Source organism: Ascaphus truei, chromosome 7, assembly GCF_040206685.1.
Source record: "Ascaphus truei isolate aAscTru1 chromosome 7, aAscTru1.hap1, whole genome shotgun sequence".
Taxonomy (NCBI): Eukaryota; Metazoa; Chordata; class Amphibia; order Anura; family Ascaphidae; genus Ascaphus; species Ascaphus truei.
This window is the reverse complement of record NC_134489.1, coordinates 108229600-108253848: the sequence shown is the minus strand read 5'-3', so window position 1 is coordinate 108253848 and position 24249 is coordinate 108229600. Positions and strand designations below refer to the sequence as shown.

Genomic DNA, 24249 nt, shown 5'->3' with positions numbered 1-24249 from the left:
ACCCCCCCTTCACCTCCCCTCCACCCCCCCTTCACCTCCCCTCCACCCCCCCTTCACCTCCCCTCCACCCCCGCTTCACCTCCCCTCCACCCCCACCTTCACCGCCCCCTCCACCCCCACCTTCACCCCCACCTTCACCCCCCTTCACCTTCCCTTCACTCCCCCCTTACAACCTCCCACCACCTCCCACCTTCCCACCACCTCCCCCCCTTCCCACCACCCCTCCACCCCCGCTTCACCTCCCCTCCACCCCCGCTTCACCTCCCCTCCACCCCCCTTTCACCTCCCCTCCACCCCCGCTTCACCTCCCCTCCACCCCCGCTTCACCTCCCCTCCACCCCCACCTTCACCTCCCCTCCACCCCCACCTTCACCTCCCCTCCGCCCCCCCACCTTCACCCCACCCCCACCTTCACCGCCCCCTCCACCCCCACCTTCACCCCCACCTCCCCCTTCACCTTCCCTCCACCCCCGCTTCACCTCCCCTCCACCCCCCTTTCACCTCCCCTCCACCCCCGCTTCACCTCCCCTCCACCCCCGCTTCACCTCCCCTCCACCCCCACCTTCACCTCCCCTCCACCCCCACCTTCACCTCCCCTCCGCCCCCCCACCTTCACCCCCCCTCCACCCCCACCCCCACCTTCACCGCCCCCTCCACCCCCACCTTCACCCCCACCCCCACCTCCCCCTTCACCTTCCCTTCACTCCCCCCTTAGAACCTCCCACCACCTCCCACCTCCCTTCCCACCTTCCCACCTTCTCCCCCCCCTTCCCACCACCCCCTTTGCCCCCCTGGCCCTCCCTCCCAATGCCCTTTGCCCCCCCTGCCCTCCCTCCCAATGCCCTTTGCCCCCCCTGCCCTCCCTCCCAATGCCGTTTGCCCCCCCTGCCCTCCCTCCCAATGCCCTTTGCCCCCCCTGCCCTCCCTCCCAATGCCCTTTGCCCTCCCTCCCAATGCCCTTTGCCCCCCCTGCCCTCCCTCCCAATGCCCTTTGCCCCCCTGCCCTCCCTCCCAATGCCCTTTGCCCCCCCTGCCCTCCCTCCCACTGCCCCTTGCCCCCCCCTGCCCTTTGCCCCCCCCCACCCCTCCCTGCCCTTTGCCCCCCCCACCCCTCCCTGCCCTTTGCCCCCCCCCCCGCCCCTCCCTGCCCTTTGAGCCCCCCCGCCCCTCCCTGCCCTTTGAGCCCCCCCGCCCCTCCCTGCCCTTTGAGCCCCCCCGCCCCTCCCTGCCCTTTGAGCCCCCCCGCCCCTCCCTGCCCTTTGCCCCCCCGCCCCTCCCTGCCCTTTGCCCCCCCCCGCCCCTCCCTGCCCTTTGCCCCCCCCCGCCCCTCCCTGCCCTTTGCCCCCCTGCCCCTCCCTGCCCTTTGCCCCCCCTGCCCCTCCCTGCCCTTTGCCCCGCCCCTCCCTTCCCTTTGCCCCGCCCTTCCCTTTTCCCCCCCCGCCCCTCCCAATGCCCTTTGCCCCCCCGCCCCTCCCTGCCCTTTGCCCTCCCCGCCCCTCCCTGCCCTTTGCCTCCCTGCCCTTTGCCCCCCCCCCGCCCTGAGAGGTAATACGGGACACATACACGCCCAGAGAAGTAATACCGGTATACACACACATGTCTAGTTTTACCTCTCATTTCTTACTGGATAGTGTCCAAATACAGGACAGTCCGAATCAATACTGGACACTTGGCAACCCTATTAAATATGCATCTGATTTATCACTATTTAAAAATAAATAAAAATCTGACTGTATAGCTAATTTTTCAAATGTTTTTACAACCTTTATCTAAAGGCTTTAAGTAATAGGACGTTCCTTATCATAGATGCTCAGAACACCAACTCTTTCTCTCTTCTCATACGGCTGTGTCCCTCTTCCCCTTTCCAGCTCTTTAGTGGATATTCTAGTAGCTGTGAGTTTGTCCCTGGTCATAAACAGCGGATTCAAACTAGCCAAAAAATCAGTATTCTGTATTGCAAACCGCATCATTTAAACAGCGTCTATAAAAAGTGACAATCCGGGCGGTTTAACAGCCACAACGCCCGGAATGTACTTGCGTTTGAAGCGGTGGTGCTCCATCCCTGTCTGATTTATGGGTTCTCTCTCTCTCACCAAAACCCATATTTCAGGCTCTGGATGGAACTCACAATACTAATCTCGCCTGGAAGAGAACGAGAAATAAAATGTAAGTTATTAGAAGCCTTGCTGCATTTTGCACCTAACGGAGCTGCTAGATTTCAGCTAGTTATCCAAAAATGGGAGTTTCAGCCTTCATGGTGATTCCGCCCGGATTGGCACAGCCGGAATGAAACCGCTTCTATAAAAGCCTTTTCCTCACGGTCTGGACATGTGAGAAGTGCTTACAGAATAGCAAAACATGCCACTCCGATCGGCCACATGGATTTGCACAAGTCGCAGCTAAATCTATCACAATCCTTGAAAACTATATATATATATATATGTGTGTGTGTGTATGTATATATATATATATATATATATATACACAGTGGTCGACAAATCACCAAAAAATCTACTCGCCACCTAGTACCACACGTGTGCTGCTTGGACCAATAGGTGCTCGCCACGATGTTAAATCCACTCGCCCGGGGCGTGCAAATGTATAGGTTTGTCGAACACTGTATATATATATATATATATATATATATATATATATATATATATATATATATATTGCATTTAGGAGCTGGCTGCACACTCAGTATTACGTATCCTACTGAGGGGGTCTGTGCTAGATAGAAAAGAATATCCAACTTGAAGAAAAGACCAGAATAGTCTATCTGCACCAGACTACGTGAATGCAAAATAGAGGGTGTTTATTGACCCATAACATATATATTAAGGTTACCAGACACCCCAGTTTTTAGGCTTGTGTCCCGACAACTTTTCAAAAGTCCCAAAATGTCCCGGTTTTTCATGCCGATCGCGCATGCGCGGCTGATAAGAGCCGATTGTGCATGCGCGTCCGTCAAGAGCCAATCCAGCGCATGCGCAATTGGCTCCTGTCAGCCGCGCATGCGCGATCAGTGTGGGTCATTCGCGTATGCGTGGTCGGCTCTGGCCGCTCGCTCATACTCGGTCGGCGCACGCGCGAAAATTGTCCCGGTTTTTAACAGGAAAAATGGTCAGCCTGATATATTTATAGTGTGCACACAGAGAAACATAGTATTAGGGTTTCCTTACTAGTATGGGCCAGATGAATGAACAGAGAGAAGTACAGGCAGTCCTCAGTTATCCAACGGAACCCGTTCTGGAAGCAGCGTTGGGTAGTGAAACCGTAGTAAAGTGAGTCCCATGTTAATCAGTGGCGGTGAGCGTTGGATAACGCATTCAGGTGTCGGATAACGCATTCAGGCGTCGGAAAACGGCCCATAGGGTTGCATTGTAAAGCGTTGGATATGCTATTTGTTGGATAGCGAGGACTTCCTGTACTGCATTACATATTTTTCAAGTTGTGGGAATGGGCTTGGAGAAGGGCCTTAGAGCCCAAAATGTAGCCCCCCAATACCATGTATATTGAAATAGTTGAGTGGATTCTTTGGCACTTTCCCCTTTTTTTCGACTTGCTTCTTACTTCTGTTCCTGATTGTTTGGCACATGCAGCCTCTCATTAAGGCCGACAGATACGTTTTCACCGGATATAACCGTTTAGAGCATGTATTAACCGAAATGTATTGTTACTGTTAAAATATATCATTTATTTATAAAATATTTTACCAGGAAGTAATACATTGAGAGTTACCTCTCGTTTTCAAGTATGTCCTGGGAACAGAGTTAAGACAAATAATACATGGTTACAAATACAGTTACATAAATGAACAGGGTATACATTATATACAAGACATTGCATGCACAGTTAAAGAAAATATATATTATGGGCGTATGAAACAGTTACAGACCAGATTAAAGTGTGAGACAGCCTTAGATTTGAAAGAACTTAAACTGGTGGTGGATGTGAGAGTCTCTGGTAGGTTGTTCCTGTTTTGGGGTGCACGGTAAGAGAAGGAGGAACGGCCGGATACTTTGTTGAGCCTTGGGACCATGAACAGTCTTTTGGAGTCTGATCTCAGGTGATAAGTGCTGCATGTGGTAGGGGTGAGGAGCTTGTTCAGATAGCTGGGTAGCTTGCCCATAAAGAATTTAAAGGCAAGACAGGAAAGGTGAACTTTGCGCCTAGACTCAAGTGATGGCCAATCTAGTTCTTTGAGCATTTCAAAGTGATGTGTGTTGTAGTTGCATTGGAGAACAAAATGACAAATTGAATTGTAGAGGGTGTCAAGTTTGCTAAGGTGGGTTTGAGGTGCCGAGCCATATACTATGTCTCCATAGTCAATAATTGGCATTAGCATCTGCTGTGCGATACGCTTTCTGACCAGGAGACTTGGGGAGGATGTTTTCCTGTAAAGTACCCCTAGTTTGGCATAGGTCTTGGTTGTTAGGGTATCAATGTGCATTCCGAATGTTAAGTGGGAGTCAAACCATAAGCCCAGGTATTTAAAACTAGTGACAGGGGTTAGGGTGGTGTTAGCGTTGGTTCTAATCAGGAGCTCAGTCGCTGGAAGCTTTAAAAATTTAGTCTTGGTCCCAAATACCATTGTTACAGTCTTGTCAGTGTTTAAAAACAGTTTGTTTTGGGAAATCCAGTTTTCGAGTCTCAAAAAGTCAGACTGAAGTATGTGTTGAAGGTCAGAGAGGCTATGGCTGTGTGCATATAGGATTGTGTCATCTGCATAAATGTGTATTGAGGCTTCCTTACAAGCTGTGGGAAGATCATTAATGAACACTGAGTAGAGTAGGGGCCCCAGAACAGAGCCTTGCGGGATACCATAGGTGATATCCAGGGGGTTGGAGTTAGAGCCTGAGATGGACACATGTTGGGATCTTCCTGATAGGTAGGACTGAAACCAATTTAAAGTATGCTTCCCTATTCCAGAGCTTTGGAGTTTGTTAAGCAGGATAGCCTGATCAACTGTATCAAAAGCCTTTGCAAAATCTAGGAATACTGCACCACTTAGTTGTCCCCGTTCCATTCCACACTGGATTTCATTGCAAACTTTTAGCAGGGTAGTTACGGTGGAGTGTTTGGGACGAAAGCCAGATTGGAATTGGCTAGGGAAATTTGTCTTGGTATAGTAATCACTTAATTGGGAGTGGACACATTTTTCCATGACTTTGGATAGAATTGGGAGAACTGAGATTGGCCTGTAGTTTGAGACAGTGTTTTTGTCCCCACTTTTGAAGATTGGGACAACACTGGCAGTTTTCCAGGTCTTAGGGATATGGCCTGCAGACAGGATAGAGTTGACTATGGCTGCAATTGGTTTGGCAATAGCTGGGGCACCAAGTCGTAGGAACTTAGATTGTAGTAAGTCAGTTCCACATTGGCTGCTTAGTTTTAGTTTGAGGAGCGCTTGTGTAATCTCCTCTTCAGATTCTGGGCCAAATTGAAAATTGTGGGAAGTGTTGGGAGGGGGTGGAGCTATGTGGGTACTCCCAGGATGAGATTCAGGTTTGTGGTTTGGGCTGCGTTTCGCTAATAAGTTAGTGGCACACCCCACAAAGTAATCATTGAATGCATTTGCAATGTCAGTGGGGTTTGTCAGAGTAATATCCCCCTTAGTGATATTACTTGGTTGTTGATGGTTAGGAGGCTGGAATATACTGTTGATAACCTTCCAGAAGTTAGCTGGGTTTGATGTATTCTGGAGGAGATTGTCAGAGTAATATTGTGCTTTTGCATGCCTTGTTTGCCTTGTGCACATGTTCCGCAGGCATCTGTAGTGATTGAGATCCTTGGTAGTGCCAGTTACTTTGTAGCTTTTCCACAAGGTATCCCTCAGCTGGTAGAGTGCAATAAGGTCAGTTGTAACCCATGGAAGGTGGGCCTCCCGCACCCTTATTTTGCATAGTGGAGCATGGGTATCGCAGAGTTTTAAGAACTCGGATTGGAAATAGTCGAGCGCAGAATCAGGGTCGGGAATTAAATCGATTCTGTGCCATGGGCAGTTGGTAAGGTCATCCAGAAACTGTTGTGGGTTAAAGTTTTTAAATGTTCTAGTGAGGAGAACTTTAGGGCTTGAATGGGGCGGTTTAATTTTCCTTACACAGTATACTATTGCATGGTCACTGAAAATATCAGGAAGGATGCCAGAGGATTGGATTCTGCTGGGGTTTGAGGAAAGAATCCAGTCTAGCAAGGAATGGTTATGCGATTTCAGGTTTGTCCATGTGGGTTGGGAAATGAGTTGTGATAGGTTAAGTGACATGAGTTGTATCTGGATTTTGTGGTTTTTAGGGTCAAGCCAGTTGAAGTTGAAATCCCCAAGAACTAGCAGCTCACTCTTCTCATTCAGAGAGGAAATGGAGCTAAGAAACTGGGTGATATCAGTCAGGGATTGTAGAGGGGCTTTAGGGGGGCGGTAGATGCCAGCGAGCAAGATGGGCTTAGAAAAGCAGAGGCAGTTTTGCCAACTAGAATTTCAAAAGAGGATGGGCTTGGGGGGCAATGTAACAGTGTACATTGTAAGGTGTCTGCAATATAAAATAACACCCCTCCTCCTCTCTTTGACCTATCTCTCCTAAAAATGGAGTATCCCTGAATGGCGATATTTGCATCAGGGGTTTTAGGGGTTAGCCATGTTTCTGTAAGAATGATGGCTTTGGGTTTATGCATAAGGCACCATGCCCTTAGTTCGTCCAGTTTGGGCAGCAGGCTCCGGATATTTATATGGGCGACAGATAGCCCTTTTTGGAATTTAAAGGTGGAATTCTCAGGGGCATGAGAGAGTTGAAATGGGAGGACCTGGGTTAGGTTCAATATCACCTGCTAAAGAGAGTAATGGTATGAGTAGAAATTTGGGTAGTTGTTTGCAAGTTGTAAATTTGTGGTGTTTGCCATTAGAGTGAGAAGTGGTTGGTGTGCTGGTTTTTAGAGTTCTCCACCAACATTCAGTAGATAGTGCAAGGCTTTTGAGTAGTCCAGGGTGTATGGTGATGTTGGGTGTGGGCCAGGATGGAGGAGTTTGTAGTGTATAGAGGGAGTAACATCTGCATGAGGCCAGGAGAAAGAAAAAAGTTAAGATACCAGAGGTAGGCAGTGCTGCATGGAGCTGTTGTGAGCAAAGTGAGTGTGTGCAGACTAAACTGCCTTTCCCTTGTCAAATGTTTTGCTGCATTGCAATGCTAGAGTCACTTCAGGGTTTCAGTGGGCTGAGTGGGTGTGGGAGGTATTCTGTGCAGTCAGCTTTGGGAGAGGCTGCAGTGAAATAAATTGTAAAGGGGTGGGGGGGTTAAAATATGCAGGCTAACAAGCATGGGATCAAAGTGTGGTCATATAAGCTTACCGTTTGTTGCCTTGAGTAAAAGAGTTTGCAGAAAGATGCAGTCCCCTGTCACCTCTAGTCAAACTATAGTCTAACTATATATTGTCACTTTAAATGCATCACTCTTAAGATGCCAATTCTACCCTGCCAATGCAGGGAGGATATTTGTTTTATACATCTAAAGCAGTCACATGACCCTCCCCCCGCCCCAATAAATCAGCTTGTTCCAGTTGGTCAATTAGCAACACACAGTTAAGAGGGGGAAAAAAAACACCTTTTGATATAAAAACATACCAAGAGAGATCAATAGTACAAGCCGGGAGGGTAATTCTTTTAAAACAGGACTTGCGGATCAGAGAGGGATAGCGGGGAGGGAGAGAGGGATAGCGGGGAGGGAGAGAGAGAGGATTAAGGGGAGGAACAAGAGGGGGAGAGGGAGGGGGAAAGAGGGGAGGAAAAAGAGAGAGGGAAGGGGTGTCTGTCAGGGGAGCCTCTCCTCTACCGGCCTACAGCATGCTGCCTCAGACAGGCACCTCCAAAGACAACCTCCAGCAGGCCCCCTCTGCAGCACCTTCCAGGAGGTTCCGTCTGCTAGGTTTGCTGGCAGGGGCCCGGGCCCCTTTACTCACCGGGCCGGGGACAGGAGACCTGGCTGTCCCCCCGTGTACACTATTACTAATCCCTTACTATTTGTGGTATTAATACTAAACGAGTGAGCTATAAAGAAATGTTCACACAGAGTTTATAAAATGTTGAGGATGGTAAAGAAAAGAACACACAAATCCACAATCACACACGCACGCACACACATACACACAAACCCGCAATTACACACACACACGCACGCACACACACATACACACAAACCCCCAATCACACACGCACGCACACACACATACACACAAACCTGCAATCACACACGCACACACACACATACACACAAACCCGCAATCACACACACACGCACGCACACACACACATACACACAAACCCGCACTCTATAGATATTCTGTGTCATTTACTGACAGACAACACAGCCTATTGCACACTATGCTTTGTGCTCTCACTACAGTCATTATCATTGTGTCACAAAATACAGTTACGTCTGCATTTACCAGACTATTTGTACATTTGATACAAGCACAGTGACTTTCTACTGCAAAACATGCCATGGCTAAATGTATGAACGCTAAAACTCCCTCTAAGTAATTAGCCCCCCTTCCCCAAGAGACAAAACGCTCCAGATGCAACACATTTGGGACACAAATTAATCTTCACATGTGATCAGGATTCCCCACATGAATATTCAATATGACTGGCACGTGTCCCTATGAATGTCAGTGCTACAATATTTTTTATTATTATATTAAAGATGATCCCGCAAAGGGAAGTGTTGTGATTGATAGATCAGAGATTGAGGAAATTAGCAATTACAGTGATTTAATGCTTTGTCCTATGAGAATAGAACATTACAGAATATTTCTTCTCAGGATGAGTAATGGGGCTGGACCCCTTTGTCTTTCTTGATGTCAAACTGAAATATAATGAAAGGAATAGATCATTTACCTAGGCTAGAGAAAGGAGATTTTCTACACTGTGATGTGTTTATCTGCATTTTAAAGCTCACACACACCCCTTCTCCTATTACACTTCCTTCACATCTGAACTGTTTTCATTCATCTTTTTTAGGGTTGTTCCTTTTCCCTCTTTTTACTTAAAACCCTTTGGTGGTTTTTATGGTTTGAGGCAATTACAGACGGGTCAATGGAGGTCAGACACGGAAATTCTTCAAAGTAACAAATAATGAGAGTTACTTATCAAAGTCTCCTAACTAGAATCAGTTTGAAAGTGGTGTACACATTATTTTTCTAACGTGTGCCAAAAATCCCCTAAAGACTAGAAGCAGAGATCTCAGTACTAAGTGTAGCCCTGCTTCCTACTGAACGCAGGGCACTATCATATGCTGTATTACCTGTAGGCTCACAGGGTCTGAGCCTCTGCCACGGAGAGCCTGGGGTACACACACTACTTATAACTTGGTGCAGCGCCTCCACCTGCGACAGCTTCCACCAGAGGGGAAGTGGGTCTTCGCAGGACTTATAAACCTTAAACACACACACACCAGTGTATCGTAAACCAATCAACTTTACTTGCAATATTCTCACACATATATATCCACAGGTGTCCCTCTCTAGAGGAGACACTCTAATCAGCGTCACGGTGAACGCCGACCCTCCCGTCTCCCTCCACCGGGTGATCCCACCCCGTGTCCTGTTCCCTTGGGAATAGTCCTCCCCACCCTCAAGTGAGTCAGATATCTATATATATATATATATATGAGTGTGACTGCGCAGCCACGCTGTCCCGAATGAACGATGGTACCGTTGGTGCACTTGGAGAATTACCTGCCGGGCACTCCAGTACCCGGTGCTGCTACAATCTTCGCAAAGGGTCAGCGAGGTACAGATGTCGTCAGCCGTGGGTGTCCAGGGCGATCCCACCCGGACACGCTGCGGTTTGCTAGCGGGGTCTGAGCCCAGACCTCCCGCCACTTACAACTGCCCTGGTGATAGTAGTGCGGTAATAAAGGGAACCGGAACCTCACTATGGCAAGTCCCTAGCTCCGCTTGTCTCTACTGGGACTCAGGGCCTAACTGGGCCTGGGGCATGCGGCCTACGTGGGGGGCGGTTGGCCTCCCCACACCGATGCTCCGTCTCGTCTCCTCTCCAGCCAGCTCTGAGCAACGTGCGCGCAACCACCTCCTTTTCCTCCTTACCCTCGCAGCCCATTGGCTCAGCCCTATCACGGGGACCCGCGGGGGTTGATGGGACACGTGTCTCGCTACCTCCCTCCAATCGGAACTCTCCTCCTTCACGGGCTTTGCGTACTCCTGCCTGCGCCTGCGCAACCTCTGGCTAGGTTAAGTCTGCACTGTTGCCAACCACAACATGGCGTCCTGCACGACGCGGAGCCTCCGTATCGGAGCGCTCCCCACTGCAACGTACCCGCCCCCAACAACAACAAGGGCGAGAAGGGAGGGGGTCCCGGCTACATAAGCAAAAAAAAAAAGGTGCGAATCACAACGCACAGCCTAAAAAGGCTTCTTTTGAAAAAGAACATTACCAAGAAATGCCATTGAGAGACAGTGTCGCCAGGCTGCACGTTTCAATTATATAGCAGTAGTTTTATTTCTGTGGTATTGAAGGTATAGCAACAAACGATGGGGCAATGCATTTCATGCCCATTTATCTGCAAGGGGATTAAATAAACTATATTTGAAACGTAAAAAAAAAAAAAAGGAAAATTAGTGCATTTATAGGCACAGCAAAAAACCGACTTTTTTTTGCTTGCATGGTTGTCAGAAATGTGATACTCCGTGTTGTGTATTTGATGCAGACCTGTAGTAAGAGGAGTTTATACCGCTCTACATCATGGGAACAGAAACACGTGTCCTACAGTATGATGGATGTGACACAGTGTATTATAATGTGTGCAGCATCAGCTAACGCCTCCTATTAACCTCTCCATGTCACAAGCTAGTGCAGGAGGCGCAGGACACAACGTGACACATTGGTGTGTGTTCACAATGTCTTCCTTAGCATCAGTTTCATGACAGCGGATTTATGGAGATGAAACGCTGTGTCCATGTTTCAGCTTTGATAGGAAGTGCTGTATCTTCCACTGATCAAAGGAAATAAGAAGCCAAACTGACAACTATAAATCAAGGGACCCTCGCAGAGAGCGGCAGTAGGAAAGGACTCTCTCATTTAGCTGCTACAGTTCACTGCCTAAAAGGTCGTCCTTATTATAAAACCCTCATGTGTAAGGGGAAATGAGCAGCCTTCAGTAACCTTTCCATATCCCTCTCCTTCAGTGATCTCCATTAAATGACACACACCCAGCCATAACTCACAGGCAGCTCTGGCTGGCAACCCTGGCTTACAGTTACAATGCAGCACCAAGCCCTAAATTATGGAGACGCGGCCTTTTGCCATCACCACCAGCTGATGAACTCATTTGAAAATGCCTGCGTGTGGCGGTTGCCCGGGCACCTGCAGGGTGAAGTGGATCGGTGTGTGCCACTCCGTCACAGAGCGACTGGGCGATGTATGTGGCTGGCAAGCTTTCACACATCTGCTCATCCGCCGGCACTAATGTTTGGCTAATGAAATGCCCGCACTTGTCTCTGATGCTCCTGACCAACAGAATATTGGGCAGTGACCATCACAGCTCCCTGCAGAATAGGCTGTGTGTTGGACCCTGGCCGTGATGTATCACTGGGCTTGCACTATGGGAATAAGGGATATTTTCATTTTCGCAGGTTTGTGTATATATATTAATGTATATATATATTCTTGACACATTATTTAGGTTATGGTGGGTAAAAAAGTGACAAAAACCCTCCACAGTAAAGCATATAGCAAATGGAAATATTACTGTGTGCTCACTTGCATGTCGTAGACAGGTCTGCAACCCCGCCTTTCACCATTATCACCCAGCACACAGCGCTTCCACTGCAGCAAGGGATTCTGGGGAATGACATGCAAATGAGCACACAGTGCCTATTTCCATTTGCTATATATATTCTTGCAAATATTTGATATAAATAAGGAGAACAATATGAATCATCATAAGTAGCGATGCCACATTTGTTACTGAAAATCGCAAGCATGAAAACTAATGCATGTCTGAAAGCAGAAACCCTCATGTTTACCAAATGAAAAATAAAATAAAAAAATATTTTTTTTGTGGATTTGCGGATTTTAACCCCTTCGTTGCCAGGGGGAACAGCAGAGCATAAGAAGCAGTGGCGTAGCTAGACATGGACAGGCCCCGGGCAAAACATTTTTCAGGGCCCCATTAATATTAATACGGACTGTAATTTTTTTTCTCCTTCCCCCATCCTCTCTATAATCATCTCTCCCCCTCCCCCTCTTCAGCTCCCTCCCTCTCCCCCTCAGCTCTCTCTCTCTCTCTCTCCCCTCTCTCCCTCCCCCCTCAGCTATCTCTCTCTCTCTCTCCCCCTCAGCTCTCTCTCCCCCTCTCTCTGCTATCCCTCTCTCCCCCCCTACCCCTCTCTCCCCCTCAGCTCTCCCTCCCTCTCTCCCTCCCCCTCAGCTATCCCTCTCTATTTTAATTTATTGTGCAGTATTTTAATTTATTGTGAATTGGTCGACGTTTTGGTCCAAATCCTGGAGCGAGATTAGGAACGAAACGTCGACAAATTCACACGACATAAAAATATCGATTTAACAAGTTCGCGTGAGTACTTTCTAATATTCTCCCGTACGTATAACTGGAATTCACCCTGCTGTGGATAACACCCATGGGTGACAGAATACTAGGTAGCGAGGGTGCCTCTTCCACATGGTTCTGGGTAAAACCAGCGGTGACTACGGTACCTTTTTCCGCCTGTGTGAGAGCCGGATAGAGCCACGTTGCGTGTCTCCCATTGGTCGAAGCTCAGAAACCTTCAGCAGCTTGGAGACGGAAGGCTGATTTGATAAGTGATCAGCGCTTTTATGGGTAGATTATCACGACTTCTGTTGTATATATTTGTGTATATAAATAAACCCAGAAATACACGGGTTCTGTGGGTACAATGATCTTTGCATACGATAAATCGCGTGTCTTACGGAGTCTTCATAGGATCTGCTTGCTTGTAAGCGCCCTGATCCAACAATGGCAGAATAACGAAAGTGTACCTATTTTCATTTGCCCAATATTGGAGGGTTTGCATTTCTCATGAAATTTGTGCGATAGTTGGTGTTCTTTTGGCCCCGTATTTATATAGCAGCAACAATGTACGCAGCGCTGTACAACATTGCAATACAAGGTAACTAAATTACAAACAGTACGGATAAGTGCAATAAGTAAATAACATAAGGCAACAGGAGACCCTGCCCCGAAGAGCTTACACTCTAAGTGTTATGTTGGGAGGCTTACAGACCCAGGAGGAGTAAAACTGCATTATTAGAAGTGCAGTGCAGGGAGGTCAGTGCAGGTAAGTGCAGTGCAGGGAGGTCAGTGCAGGGAAGTGCAGTGCAGGGAGGTCAGTGCAGGGAAGTGCAGTGCAGGGAGGTCAGTGCAGGGAAGAGCAGTGCAGGGAGGTCAGTGCAGGTAAGTGCAGTGCAGGGAGGTCAGTGCAGGGAAGTGCAGTGCAGGGAGGTCAGTGCAGGGAAGTGCACTGCAGGGAGGTCAGTGCAGGGAAGTGCAGTGCAGGGAGGTCAGTGCAGGGAGGTCAGTGCAGTGCAGGGAAGTGCACTGCAGGGAGGTCAGTGCAGGGAAGTGCAGGTACGTGCAGTGCAGGGAGGTACGTGCAGGGAAGTCAGTGCAGTGCAGGGAAGTGCAGGTACGTGCAGTGCAGGGAGGTCAGTGCAGTGCAGGTAAGTGCAGTGTAGGGAGGTCAGTGCAGGGAAGTGCAGGTACGTGCAGTGCAGGGAGGTCAGTGCAGTGCAGGGAAGTGCAGTGCAGGGAGGTCAGTGCAGTGCAGGGAAGTGCACTGCAGGGAGGTCAGTGCAGTGCAGGGAAGTGCAGGTACGTGCAGTGCAGGGAGGTCAGTGCAGTGCAGGTAAGCGCAGTGTAGGGAGGTCAGTGCAGGGAAGTGCAGTGCAGGGAGGTCAGTGCAGTGCAGGGAAGTGCAGGTACGTGCAGTGCAGGGAGGTCAGTGCAGTGCAGGTAAGCGCAGTGTAGGGAGGTCAGTGCAGGGAAGTGCAGTGCAGGGAGGTCAGTGCAGTGCAGGGAAGTGCAGGTACGTGCAGTGCAGGGAGGTCAGTGCAGTGCAGGTAAGCGCAGTGTAGGGAGGTCAGTGCAGGGAAGTGCAGGTACGTGCAGTGCAGGGAGGTCAGTGCAGTGCAGGTACGTGCAGTGCAGGGAGGTCAGTGCAGTGCAGGGAGGTCAGTGCATCTGGAGTTTGTGGTAAAGGGGCAGAAGGTTTAATAAGACGCTTCCTGTAAGAGGTGGATGCTGGGCGGTGAATGTGGAAAGGGAAGGTGCTTGGTGAATATAGAGTATTGCTGTGTTGCCGTCTTCCCCACGCTAGAGAAGAATTCAGTTCTATCCAAACTAATGGGACTTAAATCTCCCCCAGACAGCATTGCAGCGTATTAAATAGAGACCTGCAGGGAAGAATCAGTAAGTAGTGATGGAGTATCGCCCTGCGATCTCTGCGGGGCCGCACAGGTGTATGGTGAATCGCGGCGTAACTAAGATATTCACCGTTGCCTTTTTGGGTGACGTTTTAGACATGTTTTGCTAGATGCAAAAGCCCTAAATCTGCCAAATTCATCAGCTTGTGTAAGGGTTTTAACCATCTCACGGTACAGGTGGGAGAGTTTAGCCAGGCCTCGTATATATCCATGTATATAGGCCAGTGTATCCTGTCTGTGCTCACATATGGATGTGAGACGTGGACCCTAACTGTAAAGACAATGCAGAAGCGTCAGACAACTCCAAGAAGTATGGATAAGTATGAAGGTGTGGGGGTATGGGGGTATGGAGAAGTGTGGGGGTATGGGGGTATGGAGAAGTGTGGGGGTATGGGGGTATGGAGAAGTGTGGGGGTATGGGGGTATGGAGAAGTGTGGGGGTATGGAGAAGTGTGGGGGTATGGAGGTATGGAGAAGTGTGGGGGTATGTGGGTATGGAGAAGTGTGGGGGTATGTGGGTATGGAGAAGAGTGGGGGTATGGAGGTATGGAGAAGTGTGGGGGTATGGCGAAGTATGGGGGTATGGAGAAGTGTGGGGGTATGGAGGGATATTGGGCTATGGAGAAGTGTGGGGGTATGGAGGTATGGAGAAGTGTGGGGGTATGTGGGTATGGAGAAGTGTGGAGGTATGGAGAAGTGTGGGGGTATGGCGAAGTATGGGGGTATGGAGAAGTGTGGGGGTATGGAGGGATATTGGGCTATGGAGAAGTGGGGGGGTATGGAGAAGTACAGAGGTATGGAGAAGTATGGGGGTATGGAGACGTATGGGGGTATGGAGAAGTATGGGGGTATGGAGACGTATGGGGGTATGGAGAAGTACGGAGAAGTACAGGGGTATGGAGAAGTATGGAGAAGTACGGGGGTATGGAGAAGTATGGAGAAGTACGGGGGTATGGAGAAGTATGGAGAAGTACTGTATGGGGGTATGGCAAAGTATGGAGAAGTATGGGGGTATGGAGAAGTACGGGGGTATGGCAAAGTATGGAGAAGTATGGGGGTATGGAGAAGTATGGGGTATGGAGAAGTACGGGGGTATGGAGAAGTATGGAGAAGTACGGGGGTATGGAGAAGTATGGAGAGGTATGGGGGTATAGAGAAGTTCGGGGGTATGGAGAAGTTCGGGGGTATGGAGAAGTTCGGGGGTATGGAGAAGTTCGGGGGTATGGAGAAGTTCGGGGGTATGGAGAAGTTCGGGGGTATGGAGAAGTTCGGGGGTATGGAGAAGTATGGAGAAGTACGGGGGTATAGAGAAGTTCGGGGGTATGGAGAAGTGTGGTGGTATGGAGAAGTATGGGGGTATGGAGAAGTATGGAGAAGTGTGGGAGTATGGAGGGGTATGGGGGTATGGCGGTATGGAGAATTACGCGGGTTATGGAGAAGCGTGGGGGTATGGACAAGATGGGAGGATGAAATCAGAACATGCGCTGGAGCAGCGTGGAGAAGAGAGGCTGTAACCGAAGTACCTGGAAGATTATTGGGGAAGCTTCATCCAGCAGTGGGGAGGCAAGGGCTGAAGATATATATATTTCCCATTTCCCCATATGGCGAGTTCCCAGGTATACCCTATATGGCGAGTTCCCAGTTATACCCCATATGGCGAGTTCCCAGGTATACCCCATATGGCGAGTCCCCAGTTATACCCCATATGGCGAGTTCCCAGTTATACCCCATATGGCGAGTTCCCAGTTATACCCCATATGGCGAGTTCCCAGGTATACCCCATATGGCGAGTTCCCAGTTATACCCCATATGGCGAGTTCCCAGGTATACCCCATATGGCGAGTTCCTAGTTATACCTCATATGGCGAGTCCCCAGTTATACCCCATATGGCGAGTCCCCAGTTATACCCTATATGGCGAGTCCCCAGTTATACCCCATATGACGAGTTCCCAGTTATACCCCATATGGCGAGTTCCCAGTTATACACCATATGACGAGTTCCCAGTTATACCCCATATGGCGAGTTCCCAGTTATACCTCATATGGCGAGTTCCCAGGTATACCCCATATGGCGAGTTCCCAGTTATACCCCATATGACGAGTTCCCAGTTATACACCATATGGCGAGTTCCCAGTTATACCCCATATGGCGAGTCCCCAGTTATACCCCATATGGCGAGTTCCCAGTTATACCCCATATGGCGAGTTCCCAGTTATACCCCATATGGCGAGTCCCCAGTTATACCCCATATGGCGAGTTCCCAGTTATACCCCATATGGCGAGTCCCCTGTTATACCCCATATCACGAGTTCCCAGTTATACCCCATATGGCGAGTTCCCAGTTATACCCCATATGGCGAGTCCCCAGTTATACCCCATATGGCGAGTTCCCAGTTATACCCCATATGGCGAGTCCCCAGTTATACCCCATATGGCGAGTCCCCAGTTATACCCCATATGGCGAGTTCCCAGGTATACCCCATATGACGAGTTCCCAGTTGTACCCCATATGACGAGTTCCCAGTTATACCCCATATGGCGAGTCCCCAGTTATACCCCATATGGCGAGTCCCCAGTTATACCCCATATGACTTTATTTTTGAAGTATTTTGTTTCAGTTGCGGCAGCTAGAAAGAGATGTTGCTTTGAATGAGTGACTTAGCAGCTGAGCCAGTCCACAGGTGGAGAGTGAACATGAAGCTTTGCAGGGACACCGGAGCTCTGCTTGGTAGGAGCAGACCGTGGTGGCTGTAATAACCACGTTTAATGATTCTCTGATTATCATATCATTGCTCCCCACGGGCAGCTCAGAGAACAAACAGACATCATTGTACATGGATACAATCCATTATTGGGAGTAATGTGCTGCTGTTTAACCTGTTTCATTTAATTGTTCAAACTTCTTCAGAATAGATTAACCCCTTTGCTACCATAGGGGTCTTTTTATATAATTAATAGGCCAGTCCCTGCTATGCCGATAGTGAACTAAGCACAGTGAATATTTAATAGGTTAAATGGAGCTGATGTGCACCGTTTGAAACAAATCAGACAAATATACATTTTTTTGGTATAGAATTTCCATGGCAAATAAAAGCTTCGGAGGGTAACAATCTGTACCTAATAATTGTTCCCCCCTCAAAAGTGGAGGTGCGCTGTGTCTTTGTTTTGTTTATTGTTGGTATAGTGATTATGCAGCCAGCATTAGTTAGTCAGTCGCTCATGTGATGGAACTCAGGGGACCTGGAGAAAAAGAAAAACCTCCTCATTGTAACAGGATGCAGAAGTAATATTTACTGTGAGAGGGATTCAATCCTTCCACGGGAGCTGTCTGCACGGGTTATTCTCTAACAAGTTGGACCTGCTGCATGGGACGGAATTCTTCATTCATATAAAAATAAAATATCTTTTAAAATCCATATTGCTAGAGCAGGGGCGGCCAAGTCTGGTCCTCAAGGGCCACCAACAGGTCAGGTTTTCAGGATATCCCTGCTTCAGCACAGTCTGTGACTGAGCCACTGATTGAGCCACCTGTGCTGAAGCAGGGTTATCCTGAAAACCTGACCTGTTGGCAACCCCTCTGCTAGATGCTTGCCATAAAAATACTTATATAAAGCACGTATTATAATGTAACCGCTTCACAGGAGAACGCAGCCTGGTGAGGAGGCGGAATGCTTCCAATGCGCCAAGATTCCTTTGCGCCATGTCTCCTCTGCGCTATGTCTGTAAGGTTACGTAGGGGGGCTGTGTATTTACCGCTGCTGTTTATCTGAGGACAGCAATGGGCACCCAGTATCACTATGCATTGCTGGGCTGTAATTGGAGCAGACTGGAGCCGACAGTACGAGTGAGCTGTGACCAGGAAATGATTCACCGGGCGCTGCTGCTCAAGTAAAAGCGCATTAGAAATGAAGAGGTTATAGGGAGCCGGCTTGTCATCGCTCACAGGCGGCTTGGGATGACCTGGGAGAGTTCCTTTACCTTCCTACAACCTCAAACCTGTGTCAATTCTACCACTAATCTCTGACCTCAGCAGCTGTGCAGTGAATTCACTTACACTTTCTTTATAAATACTTGTCAGTACTCATTTCTTACTGTCAAATGCTCCCTGCAGTATTCCAGCTCCACACTCTTGAACAGGAGTGGCCGACTCCAGTCCTCAAGGGTCATCAACAGGTCAGGTTAAGTTCCATTCATTTGAATGATGAGGAAATGTTCACAAAAAAAGGGGGATACAGCATAAATTGGGGGTCTGAGTGATTAGCTAGTTATGGGGTGGCAACTCCAATCCACAAAGGCCACCAACAGGTTTGGTTTTCAGGATATCCCTGCTTCAGCACAGGTAGCTGAATGAGCCATAAGAAATGTTTCTCTTATACAGACCCGCAGTCTGCCCAGTTCCCCACTGCTCCTGCAAGTAATGTAAAACGATTGGTTGGTTTCAGGTTAAGGAGGCCGATCTCCCGGACCTGCTGTGCATTCCATTTCCCGGGACGATGTAACTTCGGACATTACATCGCTGCAACATCAGCTGTTTGCAGGGTAAGTTGTTCTTAAGCATTTTTTCATTTGTCAGTATAAATTGGCTGAATGTTGGCAGCTAACGTCAGAGTAATTGGCACGCAGCCTCACTCGGTCCCAGCACTCCCATAGTTATGGACAGCTGGACATACACAACGCACCACGAGGGACGCGTCCATTGTTGTTCATCAGACACGTGTGCGAGAAGGGGCGGAGCTATCGCAGCATTTCACCCGCGAGAGCACGTCACTGGTTATAGTAACGTTGGCTACATCTGTGCATCTGTCTGAGCAAGGGGGAGATGGTTTTACAGCATATTGAACTAGGACTGTAGACCTGTAACTCTTGGTCAACATTCCCAAACAAAAATTAAAAATTAAAAAATTCAAATAGACAGCACACAAAAAGCATATATTGAAGCAGATGGGAGTGGTGCAACGTGGAACTGAGAGGACCCCATTTCCTCCCACACAGTAGTCCAAATAAATCTAATGTTCCCAGCACACAATGTCAAAAATGAGAGAATATGTCAAAAAAGTATTTAATGTGCAAAAAACACAAATCAAAACATGTGTTTTGTATGCTGGGAACATTAGATTTCTTTGGTCAACAATCCCTTTCTGATATTCATTTTGGGACTTTAACACTTTGGGGGTCCTGTGGCGTAGCTACTACATCATGCGGTCTGGCCCCCCAGGGCCCCATAATAGGGCAATAGCTACATCCTAAAATACCCGCTCGTTTTTCTAGGGGAGATTGCGTTGCGCAGAACGCAATCTACAAGGAAGTAGAACGGGAGGAGGACGCCACACCTTCCGTTCGATCTTCAGTGATGGGGTAATCACGCGACCGTCCCCTAATCGCGAGTGCCGGAGTGGCCGTGGTACTCTGGTTTCGTGGCCTCTCCAGCACCCAAAGGGTTAAACCTTGAGGTCTATTTATTTCAGCTGCAAAACGGGGACAAAACCAGTGCAAAAAACAGCACCAAATTAAATCAAAGAACGGGAATCCCACAAGGATTTGTAGTTTTTCCTTTGAATAAATGTGGTACAACTCTTGTGCTCCAGTTTTGTACACAGGAGAGTTTATTAAATAACCCCCTTTACATTTATTTATATAAACACGCCCATATTAATGATGGGATAAAGATATTGAAACGTCCTCTGGGATAAATACATCAAAACAACGTACAATCACTACATTTGCTTATGGCCTATCATATTCTTTAACGCTTCCAAAACAATGGCACATGGGGCATTTGTATAAAGGCAAAAGTGGGGCAAATCGGGGGCAATAAAATTCTATCAAATAAAAAAATCCTATTGCACTTAATTGGATTTTTTTAATGAAAAATTTTTGAGCAAACGTTTTGCTCTAGAATTGCACGACTGTCACTTAACACATAACCCCCAATGCACACCGTATCCTAATCATGCACAAACTTTCCTTTTTAAGGCAGATGCTTGGTAATTATGCTTTTCCTATTAATATAACGGTGTTGGTGAGATCAGTTTCCACGTCTTCGTTCACAGGAGCTTGAACAAAACAAGCAAATCCTTTTGTGAGACTTCAGACCATTACCTCTGCTCGGTACAAGCTGCGTGCGTCTTTCCCACTAATGATCATTATGCTGGTTTAATGACCGCTGCTTTTTGTTGTGTTGCCTGAACAATGATGTTAAAAAACCATAACAACAAAACATACAGGGTGGTGTTGATCAGCTCTACGGCTGGATACAGACCGGTGGTGGGCATTACAAAGTTTCACGCTGCAGACTTCTCTGACTCTTCCAGGAGTAATGCTGTCTGCCTGAGACACCTGCAATGCAGGCAGAGCAATATGTTGCAGAGAAGGAAATGATATTGGCACTACAGTGAACGGAAGGCATTAACCCATGTATCTCTGATCAACAGATAGTAGTGAATACACCATGCTTTAGTTAGGGGCTCATACCTAATAGACAGTACAATACTGTGTGTGTGTGTGTGTATATATGTGTGTGTGTATATATATATATATATATATATACACACACACACACACACACACACACACACACACACACACTTTATATATTGAAATAAATGTAACGACATTTGTTATAGGAAATGTGTTATTGCAGGGTTTCTCAACTCCAGTCCTTAAAACCCCCCAATAGGTCAGGTTTTCAGGATATCCCTGCTTCAGCACAGGTGGCTCAATCAGTGGCTCAGTCAAAGACTGAAGACTAAAAGGTACTGAAGCAGTGACTGACTGAGTCACCTGTGCCGAAGCAGGAACTTGTTGAGCCACCTGTGCTGAAGCAGGGATAACCTTAAAACCTGATATGTTGGCGGGTTTTGAGGACTGGAGTTGAGAACCCCATTGTTATTGGATGAAATAAGAGGGATTGCATCTGTTCTTGACTAACTCCTGTTTTCTTTTTTTAAAGGGATTTATTGCACTATTGGATTAATTCAGCACGGCCCTAAAATGGTGTACTTACAAAGTGCACTTTAGAAGCTGTGTAATGTGAGTACCCATCAGCAGACTGGGCTGCTATCCATGGTATGGACATTGAGCATTATCAATACAGCCCCCCAAGGCATCTCTTTTCCCCCCCAACATCCCGTTTCCAACGCCCCATGTCCATCTGCTATGACATACATCAGTGCTGACGAAACACATGAACATTCCAGAGTCATTTCAAGCTCCCAGAATAATGAGCTGTGCGCAAAACATGGCTTAAAGGATATGGCACTCGGCAGCATGCATCCATTAAAGAGCATAGATTCCCATGCTGTGGGGAGCGATTGTCACCATGCGGGTAACACGGCATCTATCAGTACTGCAGAGAACAGGCTGTATCGTAGCCTGGAGAATCTACACTGGGCGGCGGTGTCCGATTCAGCTGTTTACACTCATTATAGAAGTGTGGATAGTGACTTTACTCTGCATTGCAGAAGCACCAGACACATGTCAGAAGGTTCTGCAGCGAGAGCTCCGGTCCATAGCATGGCAGAGACCTGTGGACATGCTGGAGAGCGGATAGCTGTGCACAAAGACCTGCCTGTACCTCCTATTGCCAAAGGTCACCATTGGCTCTTTCCTACAGCGGATGACAAGCTCCTTCACGGGGATGCCAAGCGAGAACTAAAGGAGAAGCTTCGAATTCACAGTTCCAAGGTGGTAGAACCCAACAGGCCTGTGCGCCCACCGACATTCTTACCCAACTGCGTGGCAAAGGAAAGTGCAAAAAACAAAACATGCCAACATTGCAAATGTGTCTGTCGAGTTCCCTGCAGTTCTGCACCGGCTCTTGCTAAGAGCATAATGCCAGTGACAAGACAATGTACAAGTATCTTATACAACAGGACCAGCCCGGAGCAAATTAAACGGGAGGCCATAAGAAGGTTGCAGCTCAGAAGGCAAAATAGTTCTCCCAACCTAACTGTTCATCACGCAGAGAAGGAAACCAGGGGAATGGTGAAATCAAAGACTACGGAGTCCTTCAATGAGCAGAGACACTGTTCTGGCCGAGTATGGGCAGCAGACACCAGAAGGAAACTATGCAGTAAGGGTAGATTGTACATACCGACTTTTGAAGAATTTAAGAGAATGCGTAACAGGGAAAAGGGTTATTTGTCAAAAAGCGACGTCTGCTTGGACAATATGGAATCCACGGCCAGTAAGATACCTGAACCAGAATGGAATACAAATACTCACCTGCCTATGACCATGGAAATCCAGAACCACACACTAGGTAATGAGACAAGTGTCTTAGTGCAAGGATCTAGTGATGAATCCTATGGAGCAGGTGACTTGGTGGACCCCGGCCCTTCCCAAAGCAAGCTGTCTTTGCGTGACAGTGTTACTTGTAGCAGAGTGCCGTTCATTGCGCAGCATGGTTCATTAGAGAGCAGAAGTCATTCAGCTTCATACTGCTCTACATTCCCAGCACCCATTTGCTCCAGCCCTGTTCCAAGGTTCCCATTGCAGACAGTAACCATCCACCGTGAGAAGGAAGAGTATGTGGTGTGTGAGCCTAATTTGTCTATTGCAAATAGGTCTAGTGGATTCCCCAACATTGCTGAACAGTGTCTGACTTCTGAAGCCCATTCTTCTTGCTGTCCATCTTTGCTTTTAGAAGCAACTGATCTGTCCGGCTACGGTGCCAAGCTGCAAAAAATGAAGGATGGGCTCATAGGTTCAGCTTTGGATCTGATCAAGAAAAGGTAATCATTTATTAGTTTTACATGAAGGATCCGGTCTGTCATTTATTAGTTTTACATGAAGGATCCGGTCTGTCATTTATTAGTTTTACATGAAGGATCCGGTCTGTCATTTATTAGTTTTACATGAAGGATCCGGTCTGTCATTTATTAGTTTTACATGAAGGATCCGGTCTGTCATTTATTAGTTTTACATGAAGGATCCGGTCTGTCATTTGTTAGTTTTACATGAAGGATCCGGTCTGTCATTTATTAGTTTTACATGAAGGATCCGGTCTGTCATTTGTTAGTTTTACATGAAGGATCCGGTCTGTCATTTATTAGTTTTACATGAAGGATCCGGTCTGTCATTTGTTAGTTTTACATGAAGGATCCGGTCTGTCATTTATTAGTTTTACATGAAGGATCCGGTCTGTCATTTATTAGTTTTACATGAAGGATCCGGTCTGTCATTTATTAGTTTTACATGAAGGATCCGGTCTGTCATTTATTAGTTTTACATGAAGGATCCGGTCTGTCATTTATTAGTTTTACATGAAGGATCCGGTCTGTCATTTATTAGTTTTACATGAAGGATCCGGTCTGTCATTTATTAGTTTTACATGAAGGATCCGGTCTGTCATTTATTAGTTTTACATGAAGGATCCGGTCTGTCATTTATTAGTTTTACATGAAGGATCCGGTCTGTCATTTATTAGTTTTACATGAAGGATCCGGTCTGTCATTTATTAGTTTTACATGAAGGATCCGGTCTGTCATTTATTAGTTTTACATGAAGGATCCGGTCTGTCATTTGTTATTTTCTGTCCTTTAAAAAAAATAAAATAAAGTGATTTAAGAAAGTAGAATAAAAGAACTAGAATAAAGTAGAATTCATTGTTTCTGTGTCTGTGGTGCTGTTGGGCTGTGACCTTGTCTATAACAGCACAAGTAAAACACACACTATTCTAGATAAGGGGGGCTCAACTCCAGTCCTCAAACCCCCCCCTCCCCCCCAACAGGTCAGGTTTTAACGATATCCCTGCTTCAGCACAGGTGGCTCAATCAG

At 47.6% G+C, this 24249-nt stretch overlaps 1 protein-coding gene across 2 annotated transcripts in view; it reads left to right on the top strand.

Moving 5' to 3' along the window:
* The window catches only part of LOC142499860 (uncharacterized), a 59188-nt gene that overhangs the window by 21651 nt on the left and 13288 nt on the right, over window positions 1-24249 (top strand). Inside the window, exons 2-4 of one of the 2 annotated variants that reach the window (XM_075609871.1) lie at window positions 18915-19011; window positions 21422-22732; window positions 23117-23204. In XM_075609871.1, the coding sequence (XP_075465986.1) occupies window positions 21535-22732; window positions 23117-23204 (1286 nt within the window). In that variant the 5' untranslated portion in view covers window positions 18915-19011; window positions 21422-21534. Of the gene's footprint in view, window positions 1-18914; window positions 19012-21421; window positions 23205-24249 lie in introns of both variants that reach the window. The other variant, XM_075609870.1, reaches the window with a different exon arrangement.